At 39.8% G+C, this 22,300-nt stretch overlaps 1 protein-coding gene across 1 annotated transcript in view; it reads left to right on the top strand.

Annotated features, from left to right (window-relative positions):
• The window catches only part of nuak1b (NUAK family, SNF1-like kinase, 1b), a 28,101-nt gene extending 8,870 nt beyond the window's left edge, over positions 1-19,231 (top strand). Inside the window, exons 2-7 of the mRNA XM_038280428.1 lie at positions 1,126-1,246; positions 10,642-10,793; positions 11,827-11,892; positions 11,986-12,105; positions 14,038-14,170; positions 15,112-19,231. Coding sequence (XP_038136356.1) covers positions 1,126-1,246; positions 10,642-10,793; positions 11,827-11,892; positions 11,986-12,105; positions 14,038-14,170; positions 15,112-16,178 — 1,659 coding nt within the window. The 3' untranslated portion in view covers positions 16,179-19,231. The remainder of the gene's footprint in view (positions 1-1,125; positions 1,247-10,641; positions 10,794-11,826; positions 11,893-11,985; positions 12,106-14,037; positions 14,171-15,111) is intronic.
• The last annotated feature ends 3,069 nt before the right edge of the window (positions 19,232-22,300 follow it).

Below are 22,300 nucleotides of genomic sequence, written 5' to 3'. Positions count from 1 at the left end.
CTTTAGAAGTTTTTAAGTCTGTAAAAAAGTTTTTGAGGAAGAAGAAGAAGTAGCATTTTATTTTTTTTAGACTTTAGAAACTCAGAAGCTGATCAAATATCGGGTTAAATATCCGATATCCGATATTCAGTTTTAAGGCCGATACCGATAGGGGGCCGGTTATATCGTGCATCCCTAGTCCATGCTTTGGTATGGTTCATTCACTGCTCAGAATCAATGATGGATTTGTGAGTTGTTGTCAAGCTAATTGCCATCCCATCAAGTTACAAATCATCTGTCTCTAAACACCAACTCATTTCTTTGTGCATCTTGATTTCCTTGGTATTCACTTGCTGTTAAAGAAGCCATACTTACTTTACTAGAGTGTTTAAAAAATATATATTTTAACTAGCTGTTGCAGTATTTAAATATCCAAACTTATTATCATCTCGAAGAATGATGATCTGCTGACATGAAATTCCAGGAGGAAACTGCAATTATGATTATAAATTGATGTTTCCACTTAGTACCAAGCATTACTCTGTGCCAGGTTGGCTGTAAAACTGCATCAGAAATCAATCAGTAGTGCTATGAGTGAACTTTCAGTGTTTATTGATATAAATGGAGCAGTAGATAAGTGAAGCAAGTGGTTTTTCATACAGCTTAGTACCCAAGACTCCCATTTAGATTAGTGATAAAGAATCCGAAAGTGTTTTGCTTCTAAATGAGCTCCCTAATGTTATTGTTAGAGACGGATTGAGGTATTTATCATAGCCTCATTTGTAATGCTGATTGATATATCTTTAAATATATAAGACAAGGTTCAGTTACATATATATGGGCCTACATGATCTATGTCTTTTTGGGGCTCACAAACTTAGACTAAGACTAATTGACTTTACATAGCATGAAGCATGTGCTGTAAAATAGCTGTGTAAAAGTTAAAGGTCACTGATAAGATAATGCATGGGACTCTAATTTGCACTTATTTAACAATTTCCTTATGAAATTAAGCTTATTTACTGTTTATTAGGAACACAGGACATCTGTGTCTAATTGTTAGTAATACTGGAGCCTGCAGAAATGTCCATCATAGGCGGCTTTAAGTTATCTAATTAAAGGGTGATTGTTTCTGTCTCTTTCCAGGTAGCAATCAAATCGATCCGGAAGGAGAAGATAAAGGATGAGCAGGACATGGTGCACATCCGCAGAGAGATTGAAATCATGTCATCCCTCCGCCACCCACACATCATCTCTATATATGAAGGTGAGAGTCTGGAGAATGTCTGGAAAATATAAAAGGCTCTGTAAAAAATAATGTAAGACAGTTGTACATCCTGAATGCACATAGAAATCTAAAATGCATCCTTCCTCTAACACATGTAGCACTTGTGGCCAAGCTGCAGGACTGTCATTATTTTGACATGCATATGTCATAATAAGTCCCAGGCTACGGCTCTGGGATGTTATTCATCTCCTCTGTCTGGCTGCCTGGACCAGTAAAAGTCGGGAAGGTTTTTGGCAGTGTGTGTCTGGATGTCTTTTAACGGGTGTGTGTGTTGTGTGTGTGGGGGGGGTGATATTCTAAGGGATCTCCTTTCCCACATCCAAGCAGTCTCATCCCTTGTCTTCTCTGGTCTTGATCTCAGAGCCAGACATCTGCTGATACTTAGAGACAACTGCAGCTGGAAGCCAGACTGTACTGTGTGTTTAGACATATGTGTGTCCCAATGTGATTGTGTCAATGTAAAAGGCTCTTTGATAAGAGTGTGTGTATATATTTAAATTCAGAATCACTAGATTGACCTCTGTGACCTAGCCCTGCTCCCTCTTTGACTCTAGTCCAGCTCAATGCAGTGGGAGGAAAATCCTTAAGTCTTCCCTGGAGCAACAGCAACCATAAGTCTACTTCAGGACGAAACTCTGTTAAATATCAAAGCCTTCACATCAGGCCTAGACAGCATGGATATTTATTTTTCTGAACTTCTGTTTTTGAGATGAGCCATTTTAAATTACCTTAACCCCAAAGAAGGAAAACAGAGATTAGAATGAAGGGTGACTGCACTGAACAAGTTAGTCTTTGTTTCTTAGATGATATGGCCCATATGCAGGTAGTTAAGGTTGCATGCTCAACATTTCCTGACATATGCCAGCGTATGCCATACATGGGCCATAAATTACAGGTAAGTTATTTGATCATCGACATACGTTGAGTGCAAGTTGCTCATAAGTCGTGGTGTCTAGCTTATCCAAAGCCTATGTAGCTTTTGCATAACTTATCATATGCTTAACTTATTAAGAACTTATCTCCAACGAATATCAACGTGTTTGACGTGCTTCAGACGACTGCTGAATGCGTTTCTAACTTACAGCTGCTGTATAATACCGTATTGACAGCGTTTTGTTATAAAAGGGGCGTCACAGGAGGAAACCGTCTATTCTCCTACAAGGCAAGGCAAGGCAAATTTATTTGTATAGCACAATTCAGTACAAAGACAATGCAAAGTGCTTTACATGATTAAAATACAGGAAGATAAAACAGAATCAAAGCAAGTAGGAAAAAATAAAAAGATAAATAAAATAAAAAATGCAGAAACAAAAAAGAATATTAAAAACAGTTGGACTAAAGAAAATATGTTTTAGTTGAACTGTTTAACTAGAACACTCGAAGGCAATCCTAAACAAATGTTTTTTTTAGTCTTGATTTAAAGGAACTCAGGCTTTCCGCACTTTTACAGTTTCCTGGAAGTTTGTTCCAGATAAGTGGAGCATAGGAACTAAATGCTGCTTCTCCATGTTTAGTTCTGGTTCTAGGTATGCAGAGCAGGCTGGAGCCAGAAGACCTGAGTGGTGGTTAGAACTGGGGTGATGTGCTTTACTTTCTTAGTCTTAGTGAGGACACGGGGAGCAGCATTCTGGATCAGCTGCAGCTTTCTGATCCACTTTTTAGGCAGACCTGTGAAAACACTGTTGCAGTAATCAATTGGACTAAAAATAAACGCATGGATTAGTTTTTCCAGATCATGCTGAGACATTAGTCCTTTAATCCTGGAAATGTTCTTCAGGTGATAGAAAGCCAACCTTGACCTACAGACTGCATCCCCATCATATGGAGAAGGTGAGTGTGTGGGATCCTCCTTGCGAGGGGCATCTCTAGATTTAAGAGACAAGGGTGGCTCAGCCCCCAGAAGATAATGCGCGCGAATTTTTTCAGTGCACCTGCTAAGGCGTTGTCTAAGACAAGCGTGTAACTTTGTGTTGAAAGTTGGTGGGGACGGCTCATAAGGAAAGGGAGCTACCTGCGCGACGCCTTTTTTTTTTGTTGGAAAGGATAAAGCCAAAAAAATGCGAATAACATTTATCAATTTAATGCTTATAGTTGAAAACATAACTGTTACAATATTCACTTATATATTTTGTGCAAAAAATATCACATAAATCTAAACAGACAGTACAAATCAAAGAAATCAAATAAATATATCAATTTTGTAGAACATTTATTGATGGTCAATTTTGGGTCACTTTTTAAAATTAATTTACTTTTAAACCAGGACTCGGACAAGATCTTATGGGACCTTAAGCAGAATATGATTAAGCAACTCCATCTTTCTGTCAAGAACATCCACTAGCAGGGTATCCAGGGGGGGATTTACCATTAGGCAATACTAGGCAGTTGCCCAGGGCCCCAAGTTCTGGGGGCCCCATAAAACTCTGTTTCCATGTATGGTTAATACAACTTCAATCCTTATTTGTGCTCATTAATTATGTTTTTGATAAAAATCCTTTGGCTAAAATGCCATCAGAACGCTGATAAATAGAGAGGAAAAAGGGACAAGAAGAGAGGGAAAAAACCTAGAACAAATAATGGATGTCTATTCTATTAACATTTCTCTATCTGTAGAATGGGTCTGTTTTATGGGTTTACTTCTCAAGGGGCCCCCTGCCTGTCTTTGCCTAGGGCCCCAAATTTCCTAAATCCGCCCCTGAGGGTATCAATACTGATTTGATAGAATCTGGGAGAGCGGACTATGTTCAACCATCCATTTTCTTTAACCTTATCCCTCAGTGGGATCAGGAGGTGCTGGTGCATATCTCTAGCCACGTTCTGGGTGAGAGGTGGGATCACCCTGGACAGGTCACCAGTCTGTCGCAGTATGTTCAACCAGCTTAAAAGTAATCGGTAATCAGATTTATTATTTGCACTTTTACTAAGTGAACTTTCTAACTCCCTTAAATCTGAAATTCCAATGCCAAAATTGTTTAAATCTTTTATCTTTGGACCCCCTGCAGAGTGACGTCACACCTGCAAGATCCTATCCTTACCTTCCTGCTAGATTGCAAAAAGCAGCTTGCTCATGAGTTGTCAACTTAACACGCTAAATCTTAAATGTACATGTATATACACTATATTGCCAAAAGTATTTGCTCACCCATCCAAATTATTGGAATCAGGTGTTCCAATCACTTCCATGGCCACAGGTGTATAAATCCAAGCACCTAGGCATGCAGACTGTTTTTACAAACATTTGTGAAAGAATGGGTCGCTCTCAGGAGCTCAGTGAATTCCAGCGTGGAACTGTGATAGGATGCCACCTGTGCAACAAATCCAGTCGTGAAATTTCCTCGCTCCTAAATATTCCACAGTCAACTGTCAGCTGTATTATAAGAAAATGGAAGTGTTTGGGAACGACAGCAACTCAGCCACGAAGTGGTAGGCCACGTAAACTGACGGAGCGGGGTCAGCGGATGCTGACGCGCATAGTGCGAAGAGGTCGCCAACTTTCTGCAGAGTCAATCACTACAGACCTCCAAACTTCATGTGGCCTTCAGATTAGCTCAAGAACAGTGCGCAGAGAGCTTCATGGAATGGGTTTCCATGGTCGAGCAGCTGCATCCAAGCCATACATCACCAAGTGCAATGCAAAGCGTCGGATGCGGTGGTGTAAAGCACGCCGCCACTGGACTCTAGAGCAGTGGAGACGCGTTCTCTGGAGTGACGAATCGCGCTTCTCCATCTGGCAATCTGATGGACGGGTCTGGGTTTGGCGGTTGCCAGGAGAACGGTACTTGTCTGACTGCATTGTGCCAAGTGTAAAGTTTGGTGGAGGGGGGATTATGGTGTGGGGTTGTTTTTCAGGAGCTGGGCTTGGCCCCTTAGTTCCAGTGAAAGGAACTCTGAATGCTTCAGCATACCAAGACATTTTGGACAATTCCATGCTCCCAACTTTGTGGGAACAGTTTGGAGCTGGCCCCTTCCTCTTCCAACATGACTGTGCACCAGTGCACAAAGCAAGGTCCATAAAGACATGGATGACAGAGTCTGGTGTGGATGAACTTGACTGGCCTGCACAGAGTCCTGACCTCAACCCGATAGAACACCTTTGGGATGAATTAGAGCGGAGACTGAGAGCCAGGCCTTCTCGTCCAACATCAGTGTGCGACCTCACAAATGCGCTTCTGGAAGAATGGTCAAAAATTCCCATAAACACACTCCTAAACCTTGTGGACAGCCTTCCCAGAAGAGTTGAAGCTGTTCTAGCTGCAAAGGGTGGACCGACGTCATATTGAACCCTATGGATTAGGAACGGGATGTCACTTAAGCTCATATGTGAGTCAAGGCAGGTGAGCAAATACTTTTGGCAATATAGTGTATAAAAGAAAAAGGGGCGCAGTGCTTGCTACTGAATGGCAACACTATCAAAGTCAGGAAAAAGTTTTAAGTAAAGCCGGGATTAAAACAGTAGCTACAAGAAGCTTCAAATAAAAGGTGTTCTTTATGTTCAACCTAAACACCAACTCCGATAGACCATCAGCAGAGCAGGTGTTTAAATTAATCAATCACTGCTGCGAAAGCTTATAGCAGTGAAAGCTAATATACCACAGCCATCACTTAATAAACGCAAAATAAACAACCCTCTAAAAACGGAAAACTGTAATGGACTGAAAGTCCTGTTTTTTATGTGGGAAATTATTTGCGTGTGTTTTAGTATAATTCTGATATATTGGCGCTGCTGTCTGTTTCTATGGCAACGATACTGAATGTAGTGTAGCCTAGAGACCTGCATGGGTCGAGTTTTACCAACCCGCACCCGCCCGAACCCGTTAGGATGACTACCGAACCCGACCCGTCACCCGCGGATATCTTCAATTCAAATGTTATGGGGAGAGGTTGGAGGGGGTGATGGGGAGAAAGCGAGAGGCAACAGATTCTTTTTTCTGAGTTTTTTGTCGGGGTTTGTGGACGGTGAGCAGCGGGGAGAACTTTTTTATTTTCTTTCTGAGGAGCGGCGTGAATGGGGTTTTAATCAGATATACACAGCACCGAAAGCAAAATACGTGTACAAAATATTGGTGGGGACATGTCCACACCAGTCCTTAAGGAAGTTACGCCTATGATTGTTCAGATTAACTTGTCTTCTTTATGGCTTTTATTCGGTGCTTTACTGCATTTGTTTTGGGAAAATATGAGGAAAAAATAAATACAGAAAAAAAAAATATATTTTTTAAAATCGCAAAATAATTATAGGGTGGCTAATGCCAAAGAAAGGGTGGCTGAAGCCACCCTTAAATAGGTCTAACGACGCTTATGCTCCTTGCGTTCACGCCCACGCCCAACAAACTTCCTAGCAGACATTATGTTGAATCTGCTGCGACTACAAACCTTCTTCTTTCTTTTTCTTTTTTCTATTTATTCATTCTTTTTTATTGGGCGGGCGGTAAACAGCAGTCAAGTTAATACCGCAATCAAAGGAATATTTTTATGTAGACTGGGCTTCTCCGGGCGCAGCGATGCTCCCTTCAGCAACAATGTGCCTGAGAAGAGCAGCTTTAACTGGTGCTTTAACTGATCATTTCATGTGCATTAGGCTGCCGTGTTATGCATAGGTTAGGCCAGGCATCCCCAAACACGGTTCTCAAGGCCCCCTGTCCTGCAGGGTTTAGAGGTTTCCTTGCTCCAGCACAGTTGATTTTAATTGAAAGCTGATTAACAGGCTTTTGGTCTACTGCAGTCATTATAACCAGCTGTGCTGAAACAGAGAAACCCCTAAAATCTGCAGGACAGGGGGCCTTGAGGACGGAGTTTGGGGATGCCTTGGTTAGGCTGTCGTTGGACATAAGTTCTGGACTCGTTATGAATACAGTATGCATATACCCAAAATAAAAATAAAAATACATAGAATGTTAAGCGTATGCCAGCGTTTTAGAAGATACTGGGATGCTGGGCATATGCCGGCTAATTTGGCAAGGCGTGACACGGCCCTAACATTTTCTCTGCCGATTCTGAGAAAATAGCCTCATCACCAGAAGCAAAGGTTAGTTGTCATTGCCCAGTCAGACTTATCCACTGTCCTTCGTTCAAGTACAAAGTTCCTGGATCATTATCACTAATGCCTGTGTAAACAAACACAATTTGTAATGGAAACGTGCCAGTAAGCCATTAATGGCAGCTGGGTTTTATGCATCTTTTGGGAGAATGTTTAAAAGTAAAGGAGGCCTTTAAACCCTGAGGAGGTCCTACAAGGCTTTTTGTTAGTATTATCCTCATCATAAGCAACCATCTCTACTAGCAGTCTTGACCAGACACTGGTGTTTCTCCTCAAAGTCAGCTTATAATGTTGTGGCCTGGCAACCACCCAGGATATGCTTGCTTGCTACAGATGTCTAGGAGGCCCATAGATTTGTGTACCCGGCAACACCCTCTTACAACAGCCCCTGCTAACTGCCTTGTGTGAAGCAAAGCTGAACCAGATGTGTGAGTGAAGATGGATTTTTACCACTCCCTTATATTTTGCATTCGTCAGCATGCTGAGTAGGGCGCTTAGGAGCAAGCGTTACAACTTTGCATTTAAAAAAAGTGAGATTGGTGTTAGAAATATATGTCCTAACATAGAGATTGAGATATTCCGTTTATCTTTACAACAGATGATGTTCTCTATGTGCATATTTTCTACACTTCTCAACAATAATGGGCATTTAAGAATAATCTTTAAGGCTCTTGCACAAGTAAAAACTAAATTTTGTAATGCTGACATGGCTTATTGTTTTGCAATAATTACACCCATGTAAAAATTACAATATCGGGGTGACACAGCAGTAAAATTTTATGTTTTAACAGTGAGTGTTTTCTGACTCATTTTTCTTTTTTGGTTGTTTTTACTGGCCAAGACCAGTTTCAGCCATTTTTATAAGAACAATGATTAGGGAATTTGTGTGTGAGAGCAGTTGCTGTGTGAATGGGAATATTTATATTGTGTTAAGTAATGCAGGGCAGTAAATATAAGCTAAAGTATTTTAAGAATCTAAGACTCAATTTATTATTTTTTTTCTTTATTGAAAGTATTACTTCCCATGTTATGGCCAAAGTTTGCAGAGAAATTATGTCACTGTGAACAAAGTGGACATGGAAAAAGATGCTTTAAAGACATTTAAATTTAAATCAGATTTCATTTTTCTATTTTTTATTTTACATGCATGTCTTATAAACCCTTCATCTAGGCTATAGGTTCCATTGATTGTTTGTTTATCTCCATGACATTTTATCTGGGCACATTTATCTATTTGAACATTTCCAAGAAAAGTCTTTCAGCTCCTCGTTCAAATAGATAACAGGTGCGAATTAATCAGATTTAAGGGGCTGACATATGAACAAAGCACAGTAATTGACCAAGAACCTGTAATGGTAGCTGGCATTTCCAGCAGACCCTAACAAACCTGACTTAAGTAAGCCAGGTAATTACTTCACCACCAGGGGTTAAAGGTAAATGGGAGTGCAAGCTGAGAATTGGCTCAGCCAAACATAAGCCCATCAAGGGTCAGTGGGAATGTCACCCCAGGTCCCCACTCTGTCCACCAAAGAGAAAGCTGGACCGTCTTTGCCCTCCAGAATGGTATGGCTTAGCTGTCTGCTATTTCCCAAGCAGCCAGACATTTACAATCAGGGAGCATTAACATCACTCAGCAACTGTGTGTTTTTGTAGAGGATTATATCTTTAAAAGGACCCTGGGAGGGAAAAAAGAGGGGGACAGCCCATGAAGGTGCTCACTCAAGGGTGTAGAAAGTAGAGGCCTTCACCCTTGGTGACCCTGCTGTGTGGGAAAATCAACAAGCACAATACACGGCAACATGACTTACTGTGCTGCTGTCACGTCCTCCTTGTTTTTCTGTTCTTATCCTTACCTAACCACTGTCATGTTTTTTCACACAAATTACGTTTCCAAGATGGGATCTTACACTGATAAACCAAAGAAGGACATGCAATTAAGTTTAATGATTTACAATTGTCGGAACAGGCTGCACCTACAAAAATTCTTCATAAGTGATACGGTTTTGCTTTTTATTAAAAATTTTATTTTAGGCCACATTGACCCTATTTTTTGTTTCTTTTCTTTTCTTTTTCCAGCTTTTTATTGTCGTTACATTAAGTGTCTTTGCTCAGGGACCCAGAGTGGCAATCTGTGGGAGTGGGGCTTGAATTCAGAACATCATGGTTCCAAGCTCTATGCCCTAACCACTAGGCCGCCACTTAATTAGGCTGTAATAGAGCTGGACTAGCTTTAAGGATGTAAAAGTATCCCTTGTGATTTCATGCAGGAATACTGTGACATTGAAAATGTAATGATTTTACCATATAAGCTTGTGAATTTGTTTATTATGACAGGGCAACGCAACCTTTTCGTCTCTGCTATGATACCTATAATGAAGCTTTGACAATTGACTGATATCCATATTTATCAGCTCAAATCATACATACTTATATTGTGGCCTAAAATTTTTAAATGGCCTGATAAAATAATATTACCTACAGGGAGAACAGATAATGGTATAAAAACCTCTGACCAATTTATTATTATAAAAACTCTTCAAACTGTTTGTATCTTGTATGTCACTTGTGGAGGCTTCCTTCCATGATTAAATCGAAGAGATGATTTGCTGGGGCCTATTTTCATTGTCTGTTTCTTTAAATTCTTTAAGTTTTATCACAGCTTAACTTAATGGTATATTTTTTCACTGTTATTTGCTCTCTCTGTTTTGCATTAGTACAATTTTTAGATTATATAAGCATAAATGTCACAGCATGTGTAGAAGTTAAACTGATTGGATTGCACAACACTGGAAAAGTACTCTTCAGTTTTCCCAAAAAGTTTTTTTTTATTGAATAAAGAAGGAATAGAAATGAGAAAAAAGAAGTCTTTACATACCATTATTATAATTTACGGAGCAGGAAATGCCTGTTAGAATATTGGAGTGTGTTTTGGAAAAATGGCAGCAATCCAGGTATTATTTAATTAATAGCAGCCAGATTTTAACTTCAAATGTTCAAAAGTGTCATGCAAGGTTCAATTGTCTATTTTGTGTGGTTGTTTTCTACTTTTTCTCTTCCATAAATATCAAGCCTTTTTAATTAACAGCCTCCTCCTGCAGTTTTGCAAGAAGCCAGGCACGTGAGGTGGGGTTCAGATGATGTAACCTCTGGAATGTTGTCAAGATGTTATGTGCAGATCTGTAATTTAAAATCCTGCTCCAAAAGTAAAATGGGGCTAACATGATGGTTCACTTTACTGTTCTAACTCCCAGATCCCTTTTTGTGTGTATGTTTTCAGCTTGATTATTTCAACCTGTTTGAACCCTAAAGGTTTGCGCCTGCCTTATTTATCTTTCAGTGTTTGAGAACAAGGACAAGATTGTGATTGTGATGGAGTATGCAAGTAAAGGGGAGCTGTATGACTACATCAGCGAGCGTCGGCGCCTGAGTGAGCGGGAGACACGACACTTCTTCAGACAAATCGTCTCTGCTGTGCATCACTGCCATAAGGTGAGAGAAGTACACCGGCTAAACCAGAACAATGCACAACTCTTCATATACCATACAGACTCTGCTTTCCAGCCATGTAGTCAGATAATCTGTAGCTACATATTCTTGGTGCATTGGTTTTTAAGAATCATCTGTTATATTTAAGTAAAAAAAAAAATGGGCTGCTTAATTCAGAGTTACTCTACTTTTATGAGCCAAACATTCATTCTGAGCTCACACTCTGATGGATGTCTCAGGATATCCCCGGAGTCTTTCTCCAGGAGATTTAACACCAGGCACGCCCATTTTAGCCCATGCTTCACACATCCACAACAGCAGTGAAAACCCCCTTAGGTCACAGGGCTTGTTTGGATCCCGCCAACCAAGGGCTGTCATGCTCATCCCAGCTGCAGATAGGGGCTGACGTCATTGTACTCAGATAGAAGAGTCCCAGACAGCCATCAATGATGAATCATCACCAGCGACTGCAGCCTCCTGCCGGGTGGGATGGTGTGAGTCACTGTCATGACAAGCAAGCAATCATTTCTCCCCCATATCAACCAATCAGAGCCATGTGAACACAAACGACATGCCAAACAACAACCAATGAGAGATGCCTCACAGATCGGCGCGGGCTGGCGGGGGGGCGGTTGACGGATGAAGTCATCCCTTCACATCTGAGCTGTTCTCTGGGTACCACATGTTAATTCTGAGATGTTTTCCTAAACCAAGCCATTATCAAGGCTGTTATTTTAATACCAGGTTCTCTAAGTGCTGTGAGAACATCATTTGCACAGGGCCCATAATTACAGGCTTATATTTATGTGACACATGTGAATTGATTTAAAACGGAAATCACAGCAGATGTCAACAGAAGGACCCCAGAGAAAACAGGAGCAATTAAAATTGGACTAGACCAACAGGCTGACTTGATTTCCTCAGAGAGTCACAAGCTGTGTTATGAAGAGTAAATCATTCTGCAACACAATGGGCTGTTTATGAATAATACATTTGCTGATGCATCACTCAGTTTGATGCTGTCTTTGAATTTTAGAATGGAGTGGTGCACAGAGATCTGAAACTGGAAAATGTGCTACTGGATGAAAACTGTAATATTAAGGTGAGTCGCTCCCTAGTGTATACATCAAAGACATCAAAAAGGGTTTATCCATCACATAAGGATCATGTAAATCCTACATCCATGTGTCCACAGATTGCTGATTTTGGGTTGTCCAACCTCTACCATAAGGACAAGCTGCTGCAAACTTTCTGTGGAAGCCCCCTTTATGCTTCACCGGAGATTGTGAATGGAAGACCTTACCGTGGCCCGGAGGTGAGGCTCAGTGGTTACGATACATGATCAATCAGAAATAGTCACACACTTTTGGAGCTAAAGATTTTGGAGCTAAGCTGTTACATACAATTTTCTAAAGAACAAGTCATGGGAGGTGTGCTTCAGTGGTGCAGTGATTAGTGCACACGACTCATCTATGGAGGCCTTAGTCCTCAACATGGCCAACATGGGTTCCAATCCAACCCTTGGTCCTTGAGACTTAGACTTCTTAGACTTCCTTTATTGTCATTGCACAAAAAAACACAAGGTGAATCTTGACAACGAAATGTCAATGACTTTGCTACCAGTGTAACAGAGCTTATTCCTGCACAATAAATATTTTTCTATAACTAAGAGCTAGCTATATACAGGGTAAAGAAGTATATATGTATTGATATATATATATATACATATATATGGCACTGAGTTGCATGAGTAACATCAATAGTTATTGCTAAAGGAAACAAATAAATTGAAGACAAAACTAAACTAAGGTGCGTGTATTGTCCATGTCCATGGGGGGTGGTTTTGCCGCTGGTCTCTCCCCCTTTCTCATACCCCCTTTCCTGTCAGCCTACTGTCTAAAAAAAACGAGTCACTAGTGCCAAAAAGAAGTAGTCATACTCATTATATCTGTAAACATTTTGCCATATTACAGTCAAAATATCAAATATGATGAAATAAGGTTTTATGTTACAGACCGACACATTAAAAATAAAAAAAAATTGAGTCAATGACTTGTGGAACCATCCTTTAGATTTACCAATTACTGCTTAAAGCTGCAAGTTTTTGGTACGTCTGCATCAGCTTTCCATATTTACAGATATAAATATTTGCCCATAATATCAGCCCAGACTGAATGTTCGGGGTGTTTGTTCTCTTCGCTCAAGTTTTAAAGGTTACAACCAAATTTTTACACAATACCTTAAAAGGTCAGGCCAAATACGTTTTCATAAAAAAGCTTCAAAACATGCTTCTTAGGTGAGTAATCTGTTAAAAGAAATCATGGTTTACTCAGGCATGTGAAAGTCCATCCACTGTCAAAATGACAAAGTTTGGGCAAGGCTGCAAATTGCAGCAAGCAAGGACGTCAAAAATAGAACAAAACAAAAGTACCCGGTCTCGCCCTCAGCATTTGACCAATGGCAACCGAAGAGGCAAGCATTCTTGAAGCAGGTCCAGAACCTAACAGGAAGTACACCAGCTCTTTTACTGGTCTTATATGATTTCCTCTTCCTCGTCTGTGTCTCAAAGATTCAAAGATACTTCCAGTAAAAGCATATAAATGTGTGTTACCTGCAATCCAAAATCAAAGCTCTGATATACAATTTTTTTTGACAATTAAATGAATGAGACATGATCTTTTCCTCAGTTAATCCTCAGAGAAACACATATACCTCGTCTCTTTTATTCTTTTGCTCCCAGCACTTTGCTCTCTGGCCCTGTCCCTCTTAACACCACAAAACATACACTCTTATGTAATGTCTTAAGATGTCACATTGCATTAGGTTGGCGCTCTAAAAAGTTTTGCTCTGGACTGACAGAGCTGGAGAGAGGGGCCGACTAATCTGTGAGGAAACAATAATTTTCCCACCGCATTACTGTCATCATTTAATCTAAAAAAAAAAATGTGTCAAAAGCTTTTAAGCAGTGATGTTATTGTAGGACAGTGTAAAAGAAAATGAATTGAGTGTTTATCAAGCTCATTGTAAACATCTCAAGCTCCCACCTGATGTTGGGCAGAGCTGAGCTCATTCTGAGTTTTAATGTCATGAATCACTTATCAAAACAAGGCTTTGAAGACTGCATTTAGCTTGCATAATACACCTAAACCTCTGTATGCTTTTTTGCCCTGATCCAACATCTATACAGCACGAGGGATTGCCGCTGACTAAATGGACAAGTTTGTGACCAGGTGTTTCTCTTCACCAGGTGGACAGCTGGGCTCTTGGAGTGCTGCTTTATACCCTGGTCTATGGAACCATGCCTTTTGATGGGGGAGACCACAAGAAGCTCATTCGCCAGATTAGCAATGGTGAATACAAAGAGCCCACTCAGTCTTCAGGTATTGTATAAACCATTGGATCATACATTTAGTTGAACCAACACCAAATTTTGGATAACAAATTTAGGAAAAAAGGCCAACACTGCCAAATATTACATGTTGAATGACAGAGGTTAAAAGCTTTCTGCCTTCCTGCTGTGTCCTTTAAAGGTGTAGTAGAGGATTTTCTTTTTCCGGGTAGATAACCGAAATAAATGTTCCTCCTAATTGTCAATCATTCTGGTGATATGTTTACGTAAGGCCGTCCTATGTGCTATCTATCTTTTTCTGTGCATGCCGACTTTCAGGCGTAGATCTGTGGTGAGCTACGGTTTCAGTCATTGAAGTTCACCTTTCTCACCACGGTTCTTTGAAAATGGCATTATGGGATATGCCAGCTATCGTCATAGGCTGTCGGGAGCGGGTGCAGTGTTGTGCATGTGCTTTTTTTTTTTTTTTTTTTAGTCAAGAGAGCGGGTCTTTTAAAATTTTGCCAAAAATCTTCCACTATATCTTTAAGTCTTGCTCTCTTTTGCCATCTTTCAGTCTGCATAACCTGTTTGGACATGTTCTCATTTTAAATATTTCACTGATACTATGGCTGTGCTGGAACGTCTGCCATAAGCATTTAAGATTAGTGTCCAAATGTCAAGAATTGCTTTGCGAGAGCTCTCTTCGCAAAGCATTATGGGATTTGTTATGAGCGGAGAGTGAAAAGTAGTGATCATCTTTCTGAACAGTCAGTTGACTGATTTCACTATATAGTGCCCGCTCTATATAGTGATTGAGGGGTCATGGCGGATGTTCGGACGCAGCTTAAATGTTTTTTTAAATACCCGGAACTCATTAGGGCCAGTGAAATTAAAACAAAATTGTGAACTTTTAAATCTTTACTACAGATTTTATATCTGTTTCTAATCCCAACATTTAAATGTTATGATTCAATATTTTCTTGCTCATAGATGCCCGTGGACTGATCCGCTGGATGTTGATGGTAAACCCTGAACGGCGAGCAACAGTAGAGGACATAGCCAATCACTGGTGGGTAAACTGGGGCTGGAAGAACAGCGTCTGCGACTGCGAAGCCCAGCGGGCCCGTTTTATCGATTGGCAGATTCGCACCGAGCCACGTAATAATGGGGCCAAGGCTGCAGCCGTGCCCCAGATCCTGCGGCAGAGGCCTAAAAAATCGAAGAAGGAAAATGTTGAGGCTGGTCAATCCCAAGAGGCAGCAGAAGACAAGCCAGGTTTGAAGAGACCCAAGGGCATTTTGAAGACCAGAATCACTGAGAAGCAAAGGTCCACCAGTAAAGAGGAAGTGGATCTGAGTCAAGCAGCGCTGCCTCAAGCTGAAGGTGGAGAGGAGGCTTTAAGCCCTGACAGAGAGGAAGAGGAGCCAGTGTTAGGAGGTGGCTCACCAGCTAAGATGATACCGTCTCTACCAAAGAAAGGCATATTGAAAAACAACCAACAGCGGGAATCAGGGTACTATTCCTCCCCAGAGCGCAGTGAATCCTCAGAGATTTTAGGAGGAGCAAGCATGTCCTTGTTAGCCACCCCTCCTCCTAAGCGGGTGATGGGAAGAAAGGGCATTCTGAAGCGAAACGGCAAGTACTCTACCTACAGTGGGCCACCCTCAGCAGCAGCAGTGGCAGGGGTACTGGGCGAGCCTCCTTCTACAACCGACTCCGGTCTGTCCCGCAGTCAGAGTCGGCCCTCCAGCATCGTGGGGGAGGACAGCTCCATCCTATCGCTTTCACCGAGTTCCCTCAGCGGAGCAGAGTGGCATCCCTCCAGCCCACATCACCGCTCAAACATCAGGGCTTGCGTCTCGGCTGAAAACCTGCTGCAACTAGCCAACTTCAAAGGTCTGCAGACTGCACCACCCATCCAGGGGCCCCAATTCAGCCGTGGCTCAAAAATTAAAGGCTCCCCAGGGGACAATGGCAGCTTCTCCCTGCTGGGGGATTTGGAAGACATGACTCAGGTGTACCAACAAGCCCTGGACATCAGCAGCAATCTTACCTAACAAGCTGGTGGCAGAGGGAGAGGAAGCAGAGGGATTTGATTGTGACTCTGTGTGTGCAATGAAGTGTTTGTGCAGCATTAACGACCAGTGTGTTACTGGGATACACCTTTGGGAAGCCGTGACAAAAGTTTGGTTGCAAAAGATATGCTTGCGCTTACACAACTGCACACACAGATGCACATGTTTATGTGTAATTCTCTGTTCAGTGGAAATTCAAGTTTTAGGCTTTGTGAACAGGAGAGAGACTCTGAGCTGGCACAGGAGAGAGAAAATGCCACCCAGTATGCTGTCCTGGCCCGCTGTAGACTCTGCTGTGTTCAACATGTTTACATATTTAGCAAGAAGGCAAGTCAGAATCACAAACGCTGCACCCAGAAACTGGTTGGCTCTCCTTTTTGTACACCACCAATGTCTGAGTTTACAAAAGCACCTTAAAACTCACACAGAGCACATGCTTTTGTGATCTTTACTTCCTTTAAAAAGAAGAAACAAACCAGGGTCTTGTTCTGAATTTAAAAAGAAATATCAATGTTTATTTATTATTAATGTTTTTAAGCTTTAGTTGTAGGTGCCAAACTGGTGGGTGGCTGGTTGATACTGGAATCTTCACGTCTCCAACTCTTTGGGTGAAACTGACATATATAATTATGTTACTCAGTGATAAACATATTATTACTCAACACATAAAACCATGCTTGTGTCTGTAATACACAGGCAAATATACTTTCTTAAAAGTGTATGTCCTATATGCGTATGGTATGAAGAATATGTAGGAAGTGCCTTTTTTGATTCATAATAAAAATTATGTATGTTGTTTCCTTAAAAGAGAAGGAAAAGCCAGCCCACCCTGAGACCAGTTTTATTTTTTATATGTTTGTGAATGTGGAGAAACCCAGGGCCTTCAGAGCATACCTGACTTACTTTCCTTGTACTAGGGTTTAAAGGTTGACCTTTGGTAGGTGAAATCAAACTGTCTGGTTTTCTCCTTTTCTTTTCATCCACATGGATCAGAGCTGAGCTTGCTTTTTTCAATGTTTAAGTTCACTGTTTGTTTTATGCAGCGGTGTAGGTTCTGCTGAACATGTTTTTTACTGGAATCACAAGGAATCGCTCATCAAGTGGGACAATTCTGTGTATTGTGGTGTCAAAGGTGATATGGATAGAGGTTTTGAAGTTGGTGGAATCTTGATACGTTAATAAGGTGTGTTCACCAATTAGGAAAAAGATTCTCATTTCAGCATTCAGCAGGTTGATCTGTTTGCAGTAAACCGGTCACAGTCCATCTCTCGTCCTGAACTGTCCCTGTATAGTACTTCTGTTGGAGAGATGTGTTTTCACTTTAATTTTATGTTTTACCAAAGACGTTTCAGCTGTTTTCCACTGTGGGCCCGGTTAATATTTCACCCGCAGCTCTTCGAAAGAGCAAAGTTAAGCTTTTTGTTTTGCTTGCCGATGACACAGCAAATTCCTCAGACGAAACGCTGGAGACATGTTGTTCTAGAGATCTCTAATCATCCCGCCCCTAACCCCGACTCAGCACAGGTGAAATCTGCAGTCTGTGCTTAGCCTCCCAGCTGTGTATACTTGTTCATTGTGCCCACAGTGCACAATTAGCCCGCCATTGTTTTATTGGAGCGTGAGAGGGAGTCAGTGCGTGGAGAGTTATAGCTGCAGGGAAAAGTGAAGTGTGTAAAAGAGATATGCGATTCAGAAGATAAGGGAGGATGTGTTTGTTGAAAGCAAGAGGGAGCAGAGTGCTAGAAGCAATTTTTGATGGACATGCAATGTAGAATAGAGGGTGTAAAGAAAGTGATTAAAAAGAGTAGATGGAAAGTTTTTTGTACCAAAGATATGACGAGGCTTTGAAATGATTAAATAGGCTTAAATGAGTCCTTCTAACTCGGGTAACCCCCCATTTATAATTGTTGGAGATGCTGGAGGCTGTTGATGCAACTTGTCTAGAGAAATTTTTTCTTTATAACCTTAGAAAACGTATTACTCTTAAACATCAGCAAACATACATCGTATCAAATGATAAAGATGGTAAAAACATGCAGTTGGAGAGCCCAAAATAAAAACCATGTTGAAAGTTTTCAGTAGTCAGCTCGTGTGAAGGACAGATCCTGGGGTACTGAGTTTAATAAAAGACCCACTGCTTATAATATTGTATTTAATTGCCTTTTGTATTGCATTTTAATGTCAACTGGATTTACAGTGAAAAACTTATACTATGTTAGTATTTTGGTTTATTACGCTTCTGTTTTTGATTTTCCAAAATGTAAGAAATGTTTATTGCTTTATGTATGGCAGAAAAGCAAATACTTCCTTCCTCGAAGTATTAGAATTTCTCTGAAACAGGCACACTAATATGGCATGAAATTGGTGTTGTAATTAGATTTTTCTCTGTTTTGACACACCAAAATGTCAGAGTAGCTTAAACAGTTTAAAATAAAAAAAAAAGACCTGTTTGGAAAAGGTGGGGAAAAAATAATCTAATAATTTTTTATTAGCCAAAGCATGGGAGACCCAAAATATTGAAAAAGAAATAATTTGATGATGAAAGTTTAACTCTGCCAAACTGGAAATAACTGGTGCATACTTGTTAGTTAGCAGAAAGTCTAATCATAAGAAAACTTGACTGGATGTTGTTATGACAATAATAATAAGTTTAGTATTATTATGTTATTTAAGTATTATTTTTGTTACTGCTCATTATTTCATTTTTTTTTCATGTTTAATTGATTTTGTTGGTGGGTAATCCTGGACTTCCAAGGTTTGTTAAGTTGTGTGCCTTGGGAATTTTTCATGATTTTCTTTTCTTTTTTTTTATTATGAAAATTGTTTTTTTTGTACTTTTATTTATTGATCAAGCCATTTTAGACAGTGTGTTGAGATTCTGACACACTGCATTTAAAACGCCTGAGAGCTGTTTCATCTGACTGAATAGAACATCTCTGGAATTCTGTAAAACTTTTTAATTCAGTTTTCAGGTCAACACAATGCCCATGTAGTACTGTAATAATTCAAATAAAAGGATCTAAAAAACTTCTGGATTTCTTTTTTTGGCTTATTCTCTTTACATACACTCAGTGACACAGGCGAGTGTAAGACTCAAAGGGTATTATGAAAATGAGCAAAAAACTCAAATTTTAATGATGCCGACCTGCTATTACAGAGTTTAGCTGATTATAATTTCTGCTTTAGAAATTAATATCTCCAAATAAAAGACATTATTCTATGACTTTCTGGTTCAATATAAGTCTAAAATATCTTCATGATAAAAATATGGTGTTTTGCAAAACAATAAATACCCTTGATGTTTTCCATATTTTGTTTTAACCCTGTGTTTTGGTCGGACATTATTTGATAGCATGACAGTAAGCGCTGCTTCCTTTTTGTAGTTGAGAAGAATTGTTGTTTTAAAGACAATGGCAAATACAAATCTGAAATACATGGCAGGCATTTGTATCTAGCATTGTGAAGAAAAAAAAAAGCTAATCAGACTAGTCAGAAAGCAGAATTTGGTTCTGAAACAATATTCCAAACTATGAACATTTTAGTAAATACAGTTCAACACATTAGAAACCTACCAAAACTGGTGGTCAAACATTACTGACAGGCAGGGTAAGGAGAACATTTATTGAAGATTGTACCACACTCATGACGCACCAACTTAAATGAACACTTGAATCAAAGTAATCCAACTTAATCTATTAAGTCTATTAGATTACAATTAGAATTAATTAAGTCAGGAAAACTTAATTCAAATAGTTGTTACCAATTAATTTATGAGGGGGCAGCAATTTCTTTTAAAGCCGGGCATACACTGTACAGGGGGTAACGAGGGGAGCTCAGCCTCTCATGACCACCTCCCAAACAGGAATTGTCAGGTCAGGAGTAAGTGGGCATGCACAAACAAGGATTCTTCTTTTTGTTCTTCTTCCTCTCAAATAAAAACACAGAAGCATGGCGTACATACATCGTGAGCTGTGAACTCACATTGTACGACAAAACCCTGCATGCAACTATTGAAAAAATTGCACAGTATATGTCCGGCTTTAGAGTGCAAGAGGCCCATGGTGGCTCTGAGGGAGCTGCAGAGATTCAATATTTAGGGAGTGACTCTGTTGACAGGACAACCATTCATGAATTCCACAAATTTTATCTTCAGAATTGTTGTAAATGACAATTTACCCATTTTAGAGCCATTGAAATAAGTTGCAGAATTATCTTGGTGGCTGAAGTGAACCAGAAATGCCTTTGAAACTTGTCTCTAAAAAACAAGTGGATCTGTTCTAGTAGCACGGCTATTAGGGTCTGATTTTCAATTAACAAAAAAACATTGTTTGTAGGAATTATCTGTCCTTTAACAATTAATCTCACTGATAGACAGCTTGCAACAAAATATATCAAATTGGTGCTTCGTCCATCCAGAGAAAAAGGTACACTTTCTTTGGGATAAAACAACAGTAAAGAAAAATATCTAGAATCTATAGTGTCTTTTAACAGGAAAACATAAATAATTAATTAAATCTAATTCATTCTTCCTATTTGTGTAATTAATGGTATTTTAGCTATAACCTGAAAACTGTCTGTAAATCTAAAAAATTTGGTTTAGAGACAGATGTTGCTGTTGTTTTTTTTAATGTGGGGAATCTGTATTAAAAAGAACCAAAAGTTAGAACAAACATTTTCACTTTCTAACAGTAGGACATGTGGTGAGCTATAGCTAGATAGATGCCCTGATTTCCTTTCCATATTAAGAACAGGTGACCCAGATGCTCGCTAAAACTCAGAAGAGGTCCCCTATGATTTACTTGTTTCATCCTAATTTCAAAGTGGGGGGAAAAAAAGCAGTTTGGGGTGAAATGTTTCTTTAAAACTTTATGTCAGTTTTATGCATCTCAGAAGTTTAATTGAATGTCTGGGTTTGTTAAAAACAGACTGCCAGCCTGTCCAGAATTTACCAACCAATGAAAATGTGCCTGGTTTGAGGGTGGAAACAGTCAGTTTTTCCACACAACTTAAGCCAACGTAGTTAAAATTAAATTAACTTTATGGATGTTAAAGTGATACTCCACCCACATTCTGTTTCATTTAAGTATTTACAATACACTTAAAGTGGCCTTGAAAGATGGCTGTCAAATAGCTCAGTGGTGATGGTCAGCATTGATTTACAATGAATTCCAGTTACATTTTATACAAAAAGGAAACACAAATCACATAATTTACTTATCTAAAAAACACCTCAAACCAAATATATTCCCATTATTTAAATGTCCACCTCCATAGGTTGCTTATTGATAACTGAACTTTAAATATAATGCATGTCCTCTGATTTTCTAAAGGTTAAGAGAAATATACGCTGCAACATGGTAGTTTTTCTGATTCTAAGCGTTGTAATCTACAATAGATATATAGTTAACTAGATTTAAAACATGTGAGTCAGATTCAGGAAGGAGAATCTCTCCTATTCTCTAAAATAAACAAGGGAAGAAACAGAAGTACTTTTTTTGAAAATAAATAAAAATACACCATACAGTCTCAGAAAAGTTTATCTCCTATCACACATTTCCTCTGTGCTCCTGGGAAATATATAAAGATATGCAGTTGAAAGATGGAAATACTTGTGCTGAATCTCCTCCAACAGAACTGTTGACCAAATGTAAGTTGAAAAAAAAAAACACTTTTTATAAAAACCTGTTTTAAATCAGGAATAGCTTTTATTTATTTGCTAAATGCCAGCATAATGAAAGGCTTTTTTTTTTCTTAAAGAAATACACTATATTGCCAAAAGTATTTGCTCACCTGCCTTGACTCACATATGAGCTTAAGTGACATCCCGTTCCTAATCCATAGGGTTCAATATGACGTCGGTCCACCCTTTGCAGCTAGAACAGCTTCAACTCTTCTGGGAAGGCTGTCCACAAGGTTTAGGAGTGTGTTTATGGGAATTTTTGACCATTCTTCCAGAAGCGCATTTGTGAGGTCGCACACTGATGTTGGACGAGAAGGCCTGGCTCTCAGTCTCCGCTCTAATTCATCCCAAAGGTGTTCTATCGGGTTGAGGTCAGGACTCTGTGCAGGCCAGTCAAGTTCATCCACACCAGACTCTGTCATCC

This window comes from Cyprinodon tularosa, unplaced genomic scaffold, assembly GCF_016077235.1.
Source record: "Cyprinodon tularosa strain WSP-4 unplaced genomic scaffold, ASM1607723v1 ctg16, whole genome shotgun sequence".
In the NCBI taxonomy this organism is placed as follows: domain Eukaryota; kingdom Metazoa; phylum Chordata; class Actinopteri; order Cyprinodontiformes; family Cyprinodontidae; genus Cyprinodon; species Cyprinodon tularosa.
The sequence above is the reverse complement of the archived record's forward strand: the minus strand, read 5'-3'. Positions and strand labels throughout refer to the sequence as shown.